Below are 12,991 nucleotides of genomic sequence, written 5' to 3'. Positions count from 1 at the left end.
TTCGCTCATACATTTCAGAGTGTTGCTCACAGGTTTTACATGGTCGCTCACATGCTTATTTTCTTTGTGCTGTATACAGAAATGTACCACTAATACTGGCACTCAAAAGTTAATTTAAAAAAATTATTGCACATGAAAAAATATTTGCACACACCTAGTCACTCCATGGAGGGAACACTGTACTGGGATTGCCATGATCTCCTTCAGAAGCTCCACATACTGGAGGATAGCTAGCATCTTGTGCAGAGTATCCTCCTCAGGCTACAACTGAAATGGAATGGCCTCCACCATCATCCTGACAAACTCTGCGAAGGAGAGGTCTTCGGAGGGAGACTTCCTTCTGTTGGCAAGAGGACATTGTTCGAAGGGGAGACTATCTGACGCATCATTAGAAACACTGGATAAGTCCTCCCCCCAGGAGTTATAAGAGCCTTTGTCCTCACTGTCATATGCAGGGGACATGGCCCCAAGTGCTTGGCCTCTGGCCAGCAATATAGAAACAGACTCAATTGGCCATGGGGGCTCGGGCCCGCTGTGCTCCTTTTACTGGAGGAGCTTCCTCCTCCAAGGAACCATGGATCAATACCGGACCGGCCAGTAGCATCACTGATGCCCAATTGGGCATAGATACCACCCGGGGTACAGACACCTGCTGCATCAGTAACACACCAATGAGCACATGCAAGGATTCTAGCAGCAGCTCGAGGAGGGACAATGCCAGTCTCTATGCCGGTGGTGCCCCGACACTGAGGCCCTGCACCACTTTCTCCACTCTGCTCAAAGAACACCAATGTCAAAACCAACTGGGACCCAGGAGGTGTGACTGATCCTCTTTGGAACCAAGTGGAGGATCAGTGGCAGGTACTGGGACCAATGGAGACCATGGCGTACTCCAGGTATCAATGAAGGACTGGTGCTCCTCACCACGGGGATGCTTTGAGGGCATCATAGCAAAAGCTGGTGCATCCCTGTGCATCGAAGGGGACCAATGCTGATGCTTCAGCTTCCCCTTGATGCTCGGATTGATCCTTCCCAAGCCAAGGCCGAAGACGATTAACCAGATGTCTTCGACCAGGGGAGCCAAACAATGGCCCGTCTCCAGTGTCCCTGGAAGTCGACGATACCAACGGAACAGAGTGCCCCGCCGAAGTCCATGGCTCAGGGTCCATCGGCGCAACTCCGAGGTGCCTCTATGCCGATGTCAATGAACCAGTTTTCTCCAGCTCGAACAGTCGTTCCATCTTATCAAGCCACATCTTACATCCCTTACGGGTCCATCTGGGGGCACTTGCTGCAACCCCAGACAATATGTGATGCCCTCCAGGCAGAGGGAACATTTTTGGTGGGTGCCCTTGATAGACAGTCTTCATGCACAAAGGGCACAGCTTAAACCCAGTCATAGACATATCACAAAACAAAAGGGATGTGATATTGAAAATCAGCGGTGGTGGCGTTCAATGGCCAGCAGGTACAAAGTGCACTGTCATGCTAGGGATTGTCTGCAAAATTAAACTTACCCATAAATGTTGATAAACCTGGCTAAAGACGATAAGGGGAGAATCAGAAGGGGGAGCCCTTGTCGACTGAAGGATCCCATGAAAAAATTATAAGAAAAAACAACTTCAGCAGTTTTCAGAGAGGCTGCAAAACTGCAGCAAACACGAGGCTCTGCGGAAAAGGAGACTGAGGGGATCCAGCATGGATGCATGCTCAAGCATGCTCAGAGAGACTCAGTCACAACACAAGTTTTCAATGCCAGGCACTATCGGAAGATGTTGCACACATGTGAGATGATGCCATCTTGCTTGTCCTCGGAGAAAACATCCAATGGCTGTGTGCTTTAATGACGCTTATAATAGAAGTTTTCAAAACAAAAAGGCATTTAAAATATAAAAATATGAAGATGACAATATCTTGGATGACTTTCATCATCAGATCACAGTGTGTATGCCAGCCGGTAGCTCCTCATTACAGAATCTGAAGTCCAAATTTCTACAAAAAACTCCTCCGGGTAAAACCATTACCATTTGCTCTGTATTGTCCACTGAGTTTCCACAGCATAATTTCAAATTACTGGCATTTGCTACTCCTCCCTTTTTTTTCCCCCTCCCACTCTAATTGTATCCTCAAGTCACAAGGTTTGAAGGGCAAGGATCACATCTGTCTGTCCATAATTTCCCCACTTTTCTTATGACCTGAGCAAAACAGCAATCAATATATATATTTTTTTGAGAGTCCCAGGTCTGTATATCATTGGAAGTTGGGGGCCTCTCTTCCCAGCCCCTAATTCTGACGTCCCTATGCAGATATCCTCCAGCATTTTTGGGCTAGAAGTGTCTAGCCATTGTGTTGGGCCCAAGTCTTGTATCAAGTCCCAAACCCTCGCAGCATTTATCAGCCTTCTCCAGAACAAAAAAAAATAACTCTGTGCTCTTTCCCCAGTCACAGCCCCATGTGGGCAATGCTGCCTTATCCTCCCACGCAGCAGCATGTAATGGGATTATTTTAGCATAAGTTTGACTACCCTTTGGTGAACACAGAGGCCTCACACACACAGGACATCCTCACAGCAATATACAAAGGGATGCAGAGGCGTGTTCCTGGTCCCAGCTTAAGGACTTAATTTATCTCTGGCACAACTGAAGCCGAGCACATCTCTGAGATTATAGGTTGACAGATTTCTGACACGACCTGCTTTCAAGACAGAGAACAGCTACATGGCAGTTGCTCTGGGTTTTGGAATTCGGGGGGGGGGAGGGGGGGCATATTTCCCTCCATCCTCCACTCTCAGCAAAATAGCATACGACACTCAGCAGACTAACAAAGACACGACAGAAGAAAGTCAGAAGAATAGAGATATGCTGCTGCCATGAGATCTCTTGCAGAAAGGACTTTGTCACATAAGGATTGTGCTACTATATTAGTACTATTATTGTTCCTGCTACCTATATATGTGTCATTTCTTATCATAATAGCTGAGGTACATAATAAACCAACTGCCTGGGATCAATTTGTGGTTATTGTCCCTGAAGGGTGAGCATGGTGTGATTGCGGCCCCCTTAGATATCCCCCAAACTGCCTTGTGTGATGTGTCCAGAACACCTGAGCAATCACAAGGATGGGGTCCCAAGGTAGAGGGTCTGTATGAGCTCAGACTTTGTGTATTTCTTGATTTTTTTTTTCATGTGAAAGGCAAAGGCACATTTGTTTTGGTATCGTTAGTATGTGCTAATGATTTTTTTGCTTGCAGTCTGTAGAACACAGGATAGTGTATAAGAAAATATATTGGGTACAGAATATTGTGTATTTAACTTTGGCATCATGTGACCTCGAAAGGTATTATATGTCAAGGGTCAAAAGGACAGTGAGGAAACTGATGTCAGAATTAAAAGTAGAAACCAAGGGAAATTACCTTCTAGAAATCATAGCCAAAAAAAAAAGGGGGGGGGGGGAATTGGATTCAGATGACAGCCAGAAGTGGGCCCTAACTTTTACAGTCCGGGGTACTGATACACAGACATTAGGGAAAAGGCTCAAGACTGCTTCTATGGCCAAGTCCAAATGCAAAGCATGTTCAAGCAGCATTGTCTGAATCATCAAGGAGGTTCCTCACCCTGTAAAAATGTGGCTAGCAGTAATTTTGTATGGGTTTAACAGTAGTTTTGTTTTGATTGCAAATACTACTACCCTTAGCATAAGGCTTGGGGGTAACCAGCACAGAGAGGCAGCTGCTACCCTTGGCACAAAAATGGGGGTGGCAGTTGCTGCCCTTGACATAGGGCTTGGGGTGGCTGATGGAGCAGCAGTTACTGTCCTTGGCAAAGGTGTGAGGGTGGCCTGCATGGAGCAACATTTGCAGCTGTAGGACTGGATGGACTAGGTGGTCTTTTTGTGCTATTATTGCCTTGTTACTATAAGAAAATAAGAACATAAGGCGTGCCATACTGGGTCAGACCAAGTATCCATCAAGTCCAGCATCCTGCTTCCAACAGTAGCCAAGCCAGGTCACAAGTATCTGGCAGGATCCCAAGGGGTAGAGGAATTCTAAGCTACTTATCCCAAAGAATAAGCAGTGGATTTCTGCAATTCTACCTTAATAATTGTTAATGGACTTTTCCTCCAGGAACTTGTCCAAACCTTCTTTAAATACAGCTATACTAATAGCTTTCCCCATATCTTCTGGTAACGAATTCCAGAGCTTAATTATGCATTGCCTAAAAAAAAAATATATTTTCTTTTATTAGCTTTAAATGTATTACCCAGTAACTTCATTGTATGTCCCCTGGTCTTTGTACTTTTCGAAAGAGTAAACAACTGATTAATGTTTACTCGTTCCATTCCACTCGTTTTATAGACCTCCATCATCTCTCCTCATTTGTCTCTTCTTCAAGCTGAAAAGTCCTAACCCCTTTAGCCTTTCTTCATAGGGGAATTGTTCCATCCCCTTTATCATTTTGATTTATTTATTTATTTTTATTTAAGGTTTTTATATACCGGCAATCATGAGCACATATCTTGCTGGTTTACATGGAAAGGGAGTGCATAAAATACAACAACTAGAACTGTGGTGATCGAAGGAGCAGTTACAAATAACAAGGTTAGCAGAACTTGGATAAGAAGGAAGAGATAGGAAAGAATAAACTGTTAAACGGTATACAAATAAATTAAATGCTATGTAAAAATGGCATGATTAATGGCTGAATATTTGAAGTCCTTGGTTTGTATCTATAACGTGATATTAGATTGTGTCTGGGAAAGCTTGCTTGAATAACCAAGTCTTAAGTCCTTTCCTAAAAGTTAAGAGGCAGGGTTCCAGTCTGAGATCTGTGGGAATGGAATTCCACAGAGAAGGGCCAGCAGTGGAGGTGGCACGATCTCTTAGAGTGATGTGTTTGGTCATTTTCGCAGGGGGAACTTTGAGGGCGCCTCGGTAGACATTTCTGGTAGGTCTTGTCGAGTTGTATGCTTGGAGGGGGATTTGTAGATCGAGGGAGATGCGTTGATGAATAGTTTTGAAGATGACACAAATGGCTTTGTACATGATACGGAAGTGGACGGGAAGCCAATGTAACTCTTTCAGAATGGGGGATATGTGGTCTCTCTTTCTTGCGCCTGTTAGTAATCGAGCTGCTGAGTTTTGAATCATCTGTAGTGGTTTGGAGTAGGAAGAGGGCAGACCTAGCAATAGGGAATTGCAGTAGTCTAATTTTGCAAAAATGACTGCTTGGATGATCGTTCTGAAGTCATGGGCATGGAAAAGAGGTCTTATCCTCTTCAGAACCTGGAGTTTATAGAAGCAGTCTTTGGTTGTTTTGTTGATATGGGCCTTGAAGTTTAGCCGGTTGTCTATTATCACTCCTAAGTCTCGAACTTGATTGCCATTATCACTCCTAAGTCTTAAGTCCTAAGTCTTAAGTCTTAAGTCTTAAGTCTTAAGTCCTAAGATTGCCATTATCACTCCTAAGTCTCGAACTTGATTGCCCGTCTCTGTACTTTTTCTAATTCTGCTATATCTTTCTTGAGATGTGGTGACCAGAAGTGAACACAATACTCACGATGAGGTTGCACCATGGGGAAATACAGAAGCATTATGGATATTCTCTGTTTAATTCTCCATTCCTTTCCTAATAATTCCTAGCATTTTATTTGCTTTCTTGGCTGCTGCTGCACACTGAGCAGAAGATTTCAACGTACTTTCAAGGATGACACCTATAACCTTTTCCTGAGTGGTGACTCCTAATGTGGAACCTTGTATTTTGTAGCTATAATTTGGGTTTCTCTTCCCTAAGTGCATCACTTTGCACTTGTCTACATTAAATTTCATTTGCATGCCCAGTCTCCCAGTTTTGCAAGGTCCTCTTGAAATTTCTCACAATCCTCTTGTGATTTGACAACTTTGAAAAATTGTGTGTAATCAGAACATTTATCACCTCACTTGTTCCCATTTCCAGGTCATTTATAAATATATTATTGGTCCCACAACAAATCCCTGAGGCACTCCACTATTCACCTTTTTCCACTGGGAAATGTTGCCATTTAGCCCTTCTCTCTGTTTGCCATCTTTGAATCAGTTGGCAATCCATAATAGGTCACTGCCACCTATCTCACGACTTTCTAATTTCCTAAGAAGTCTCTCATGAGACTTCTTTATCAAATGCTTTCTGGAAATCCAAATACACTATAACAATTGGCTAACCTTTATCCACATATTTATTTATGCCCTCAAAAAATGTAGCAAATTTGTGAGGCAAGACTTCTCTGTTTTGGGGACATTGTTTAGTTTACCTAGTGGATATTTTTAAATATCCATGCCTGAGCTAAACTCTTAACCTTTGCAGTTGCTCCTTTCAGTTGTTTCCTATTTTCCTCATTTTAGCATAGTTACCTTTTTCAAAATTAAATGCTGTCGTAGTAGATTTCTTTTTTGCGCTCCCTCCAGGTAAGACAAATTTGATAATGCTGTGATCACTATTGCCAAGTGGCTCCAACACTGGTACCTCTCGTACCAAATCCTGTGTTCCACTAAGGACTAGGTCTAAAATGGTTTCCCCTCTTGTTGGTTCTTGTTCCAGCAGCTCCATGAAGCATTTATTTCTTCTAGGATCTTTAGAATGTGCTAATGTAACATTCACCCAGTCAATACTGGGGTAACTAAAATCACCCATTATTACTGTGCTGCTGATTTTGTAGCTTTCCTAATTTCATTTAGAATTTCATTGTCTGATAGTTCATTCTGGCCAGGTGGACTGTAATACACTCCCATTACTATTTTATTCTCTTTTTCACCTGGAATTTCTATCCATAAAGATTCAACACTGCAGAACTTGTATCCTGTTTGAGTCAATGCTCTCCAACATATAGTGCCATCCCTCCACCAATGTGATTCATCCTATCATTTTGACATATTTTGTACCCTGGTATCACAGTGTCCGTTTGGTTAACCTCCTTCCACCAAATCTCTGAGATGCCAATTATATGTACTTCTTCATCCAGTACTATACACTCTAACTCTTATCTTTTTAAAGACTTCTAGCATTTGTATATAGACATTTCAAAGTATGCTTCTTGTTTGCATTAACAAGCAGCACTTCAGTTGACTGGCAATTTGGAATCTTTCTGCACTTTTCTTTGGCATTTATTGCAACCTCTCTACTGGGATGTCCTATTTTCCCTGTTCTCTTAATATCCTTCAGAGATACATCATTCTGAACCATATGCTTCTGAGCGATTGTTTTCTCCCATCATCTAGTTTAAAAGCTGAGCTATCTCCCTTTCAATATTATTAGGTAAAAGGTGGAAAAACTCATGGAGTCCTTCTGTCACAGCAAACTTAGATTTGTTTTCTGATGTGGAAGATAGATAACTAAGTACAAAGACTCCACAGTCCCCAAAGATAGGGGGAAAAAAACAAAAAAAACCACAGAGGAGAGCTGCAATCTGGCTATTGTTGAATGTTATAAAATCATGGTCCCAACGTTTCGGTGCACTGACAGATAAACTAAAGCAAGAAAAGTGTTTTAAAAGGAAGCAGGAAAAGTTGTCTGCAGCCCAGTTTTCAGAACAAAGAAGGTGGTATGAGGAGGAATTAGGTAGACATCAAGAGAGCATAATTTGACTGATAAGCTAACTTCCATGCAATTACAGACTTCAGCTGTTAACACACAGAACAAAGCTTTGAAATCTGATATTTTACACCTAAAAAAACAGTTACCTAACAAAGATGAAGAGTTAGCTATTCTTTGGGGCAATTAAAAACCTGAACACCCTCTGCCCAAATCCCCAACACCAGTACCCTCTGATAATGAACTGGAAATTGATAGGGAAGCTATAGAAACAACCAGGAAGATGGGAGAAAACGATTCAGTAGAGAGAGAAGATGGGGGATACAGCCATCTTAGGCATCCATGACAGAATGTCAGTATCCCTATACTTGAGCAGAAACCTGAACCAATCCCTAAAACTCAGTTTCATAGCATTTGCTTTTTATATATAAATGTAGGACACATTGCCAGAAGTGTCACACAGCAGAGCAAAGCAAAGTTTCCCAGACGTTACATTCAACACCTAATTCTCCTTTCCAGTAGAACTGGAGAATATTCCTAGACATTTACAGAAGATGGGGTTGGCAGACTCCATTTCTTGCACCCTCTTTGACAAACTCAGTACCAGCTTAAACAGTGAGGTGCCTGGCCTCAGTTATGTAAGTGGTAATGGAAAACAAACAAATACTGTACTCTCTTCAAGGAGCATTTCAGCACAATTAACCATCAGGTCAGTTATGCTGATATTTGCTGCTACTCCTATACCAGCATAAGTACACAGTTATATTCTGCAACACTCAGGAGAGGCTCTGACATGCAGAACAGGGGTAAAAACACAGGAGCACTGGGCTTTAAAACAAGAAGTTAATTAAATCCAAAATTACCTTATACCGTGTTTGCTCTACATCGTAGATCTTCTTTTCCGAGATCATTTTGGGTGCAAAGAATTTAGCTAATTTGGCAAGATAGACTCCATTTCGCAAAGCCTCTTCTAGTTCAGTAGTGGGAGGCAGTTCTTCAGCTAAACAAGCTTCTATCCACCTGCAAGTCAAAGCAATTTGGTTCAGATGATATATTACAACAAGGCTTTTCACATCAGAAATCTAACAGTCATTGTGTCACTCAATGAACTAAAAATTAAATAGAGGCGGTCCTTATTTAAAGGATCTCATCTAGCTAAGATCAGCCTTAGCCTGACAAACCAATGGGTTTTAAAACTCCTTCCAGTTTGATTGCCCCGATTTAGCTGGGTACGTTAACCGGCTACACATTTATCCAGTTAGGTTAGGGCAGATCAGGGGCATTTCAGGGCAGAGCGGCATTATCTGGCTAACATAGCTGGCTATCTTTAGGACTACCAAAGAGTAGCCTCAAACTTAACTGGTTAAATTTATCTGGCTACTTCTTAGACAGAGTAGATTTAGCAATGCTCCCATGCTGCTGAATATCCCAGATAGAGTTAGTCAGATAAGTTTATCTGGATAACTCTGCCAGCCACAGAGTGGCTGAAAATGGACCCTTATATTTCTGTTGCAAAGCAAGGATTGCAGTTTCCCCAGAGGTAAAAACATGCCTAAAGGTCTGAAAAGATGTCAATCTCCAGATGAAAGAAACAGATTGTCCATAACTTCCAGCCTCCCATAACAGGAATTATGTAGCTGCTGTTTCCAGTTTTATCACGGAGGCAGTCCAGATCTGCACAATATACCTGGTGCCAGGCACTAGACCAATGCAACTCCAGCCCTAGCAAACGTTCACACTCCAAGCTTCCGCTTTCAATACAAATATCATACAATGCATAATTGTTTCCTCTTGAAAATGTCAACATTTAAAGGGCTGTACTTCAGATGAACAACTACATAGGAAATATTTGTAGAAAAAGGCAAGAAAAACACAATGTGGAAGGATTCACAGGCAATACCTGTCAGATGATCCACAAGTGATGCCCTATCTTTAATGCACTCCAAATCATCTCAATTTTTCTACTCTTATTTACTTCCTGGTTACTTTCTCATGGTGGCTTGGAAGTCAGAGGTGGACGGGGAAGAGTAAGAATTAATTCAGGTTTTGCAGCAGGGCAAAAATTGTTTCGCCTTCAATTTTGTTTCCATTGAAAATACGGGGGATATTTTCACTAATAAGCATGGAGTAAAAAATAATTTTAAAAAAACCTGATAAAACTGCACAGCCCCCCCCCATACTTTCCTGGTAAATCGCAACCTGAAGCGCAAGCCGTCATTAAGTATTCCTTCAGGGGTCATACTGCTGAATACTTATGACGGACATGCCTGGATCTAGACTTCGGCCTGTTTCATTTGCGCTAGCCATGCAATCTGAACTTTTGCTCACCTCACTTACCAGCGTTTATAAGTTAAGGTGGTCAAACTCATTTGCAACTTTCCCCTTTGTTACCAGTGCATTGATGCTAGAAACTTAAATTCCCATGGTCACAATATCTCCACTGCAAAGACCTCACAATCAGAGGCTGAGAATGGGGGCATTAAATGATTTGCTAAAACTCAAACAAGGAAGTAGAAGTAACCAGGGTTTTCCTGGGTTTGCAACTTTGTTCTTTTACCATTGCACCTCAGCAATTTTCTCCTTTTCCGCAAAGCCCTTCTCTAGGCTTTACCTAAGAGTGTCCATATTATCCAGGGGCGGATTGACCTATCGGGGGATCGGGCTTCCCCCAGTGGGCTGGACACTCCTGTCACGTGATTTTTTTTTTTTTTAATTATAAAGTTTCCAGTCAAAGTATTAGGGGGCGCCACGAGCAGTGGTATCCCGAGGGGAGCCAATGCCCCCGGGTGCAGGGAGGCTCATGCGGCCGCCAGTGACACCCATGTAGCAGGCAGATTGGCAAGGCCGTGGTGGAGCTCACGTCACCACGGCCCGAAGAAAAAGATCGCGTTTAAACAAGCTGATGCTCCTCCTCCTTCCTGCCCACGCGGTCCCGGAAGTAAATGTTGCCGGAGCCACGTGGGCAGGAAGGAGGAGAAGCATCAGCGCGTGTAGAAGAGGAGCAGCACTTGTGCTTACGAGCCGCCGCGAATCATCTCAGCGGCCGGAGAAGAGGAAGAGGCCCGGTAGCAGGGCCGCTGCAGCCCGAGAAGAGGAAGAGGCCCGGTAGCAGGGCCACTGCAGCCCGAGAAGAGGAAGAGGCCCGGTAGCAGGGCCGCTGTGGCCAGAGAAGAGGAAGAGGCCCGGTAGCAGGGCCGCTGCAGAGCCCATCCTGTGGCATCCCACGAAGAGGAGGCCCAGAGGTGAGAGAGAGGCTGAGGGTCTGTAGAGTGTGTATGTGTGCGTGCATGAGATTAGTTGAGAGACTGTGTGTGGGAGTGAGGACCTGAATGTTTGCAGAGACAGCATATAAGAGCCTCTATGTGTGTGAGAGAGACAGCATGTGACAGGGACAGCCTGTGCTTGAGCAAGACAGCATGTGGGAGTGAGAGAGAGCCTGTGTGTGAGAGTCAGATAGACAGCATGTGCCAGTGAGAGACTGTGTGTATGAATGATTGTATGAGAGAGAGCATGTGACAGTGAGAGCCTGTGTGTGTGTGAGAGAGAGAAATGCATGTGAGAATGCGAACCTGACTGTTTGAGGGAAGAAGATGGAGAGAAAAAAAGATAATATAAAAGGAATTGGGAAAAAAAATAAGAAAGGGAAGGCGGGGAAAAAAAGCCTGTGACTGACTGATTAGAAAACTAAGATCAGCCACCAAAGGTAAAATAAAAAAATAAATTACTTTTTAGTGATTGGCACATGTAATCTTTGGGAATGTGCAAGAATAGCACTTTCTCTATGCGGATCTCACAATGTACGAGATCAGCATGGAGAAAGTGGAAGCCCACGGGGCCTGCACAGAGGCGGCAGCAGGATGGGCTTCAGTGTCAGTAGCAGCAATCGGCGCCTCCCCAATAGCCATGTGGAAGAATGACAGTGGCAGCAGAGGAATGAGAGAGGTTCTGAGGTTGCTGGCAAAAGAAAGAGAGGGGGGATCTGCCTTTAGTGTGTGTGTGAATGCATGGGTGCCTGCCTGGGGGGTCTGTGTGTGTGAAAATGAATGTATGCATGCCTGGGGGATGGGGAGGGAGTGTGAGAAAATGAGTGAGTGAGTGTCTGTGTGTGTGTGTGTGAGAGAGAGAAAATGAGTGTGTGTGTGTGTGTGTGTGAGAAAATGAGTGTGTGTGTGAACCAGTGAGTGTGTATGAGAAAATCCAAGGGAATAAGAGTTTGTGTGTGGGGGTGTGTGTGTGTGTGGAGGGGGAGAGAATGTCTTAGAGCCTGTCAGTGAGAGCAAGAGGTTATGGTGGATATAAGAGCATGAATGTATATGTATGTGACAGTGTATGTGTGAGAGAGGATGTACATGTGAGTATGTGTGAGAGAGAGGATAACCTCCTAATCCTCGACAATATCAGGGTGACTGGAAATCAAGAGCTCCCACAGAAAGGGACAGCAGGGGCTTTTTAAAATCCTTATTAGTTTTAATTATTGAATGTTATTTGATATATGTGCTGTTTTGAAATATTTTATTAGTGTTTGGGATATTGTAAAAAATGTATATGATTTTAATTAATAGAAATTCTATTTATCAGTAGTTTTAAAATATTCTTTTATTATGGTTTTACTATTATAACTGATGCTTTGTTTCTTGATTTTATTTGTTTTATGAGGAATGGTGGTTCTATTTTTCTATCGTTAATACACGGAGTCTGGCTTCTTGGAGTTTCTATTTCAGTTTTTGTCATTTGTGCTCCTTCATTTTGTATTCTGTATTTGGTGAGAGTTAGTGTTCTGCATGCAAAGACTGAGATGAAGCATTCTTTTAGCATGTGGTTTCTTTGTAGGGATCTGTGTAGTAGCTTGGCCTGTTCTGTTTTCCTGATAGGAGGTGTATTGATATTTTAGATTCTGGTGTAATATTTGTGGTATTCTTTTTCATAGGTGGGGTTGTTATTCTTTGAGTGTTGGCAAATTGTACTGTGTTGATACGGGAGGACCATACCGAAATATAGGGGTGTGTACATATATATGTAAATTATATTGTATAGGTAATTGGGAACCTATGGGCCAGTATGGAGAAAAATCTCCCGGGCCACTATTTTCCCTCAATCCGCCCCTGATATTATCCCACACTTCCACAGTGCATGTAAGCTTATATAAATCTAAAATGTTTTGAGATATAATTGTATGACAGATCATTTATAAAGTTGCTACAAGTTCGAGCTCCATTTTGACATCAGCTTTTAAAAGGCATCAATTACCGGATGCTTTCAGTCCCTTTGCAATAAGTATCTCATGAGAAAGGCACTAATTACACAATCTAGCAGCACTTTGTAAATACCGGTAAGTACATTTCTGGAAGGATTCTAGTACACAGTGCCCATAAAGGCTGCCTAGCCCGCCTTAAAGAATGACATAATTGTATTGGTTCACTTCAAGCTCT

General features: G+C 42.8%; 1 protein-coding gene across 2 annotated transcripts in view; it reads right to left on the bottom strand.

The window, feature by feature from the left end:
* The window catches only part of IQGAP2 (IQ motif containing GTPase activating protein 2), a 604,286-nt gene that overhangs the window by 300,085 nt on the left and 291,210 nt on the right, over positions 1 to 12,991 (bottom strand). For both annotated transcript variants that reach the window (XM_029575244.1, XM_029575253.1), the window contains exon 3: positions 8,426 to 8,582. In XM_029575244.1, the coding sequence (XP_029431104.1) occupies positions 8,426 to 8,582 (157 nt within the window). The remainder of the gene's footprint in view (positions 1 to 8,425; positions 8,583 to 12,991) is intronic.

This window comes from Rhinatrema bivittatum, chromosome 1 (genome assembly GCF_901001135.1).
Source record: "Rhinatrema bivittatum chromosome 1, aRhiBiv1.1, whole genome shotgun sequence".
Classification (NCBI taxonomy): Eukaryota; Metazoa; Chordata; class Amphibia; order Gymnophiona; family Rhinatrematidae; genus Rhinatrema; species Rhinatrema bivittatum.
This window is presented reverse-complemented; position numbering and strand designations above follow the sequence as displayed.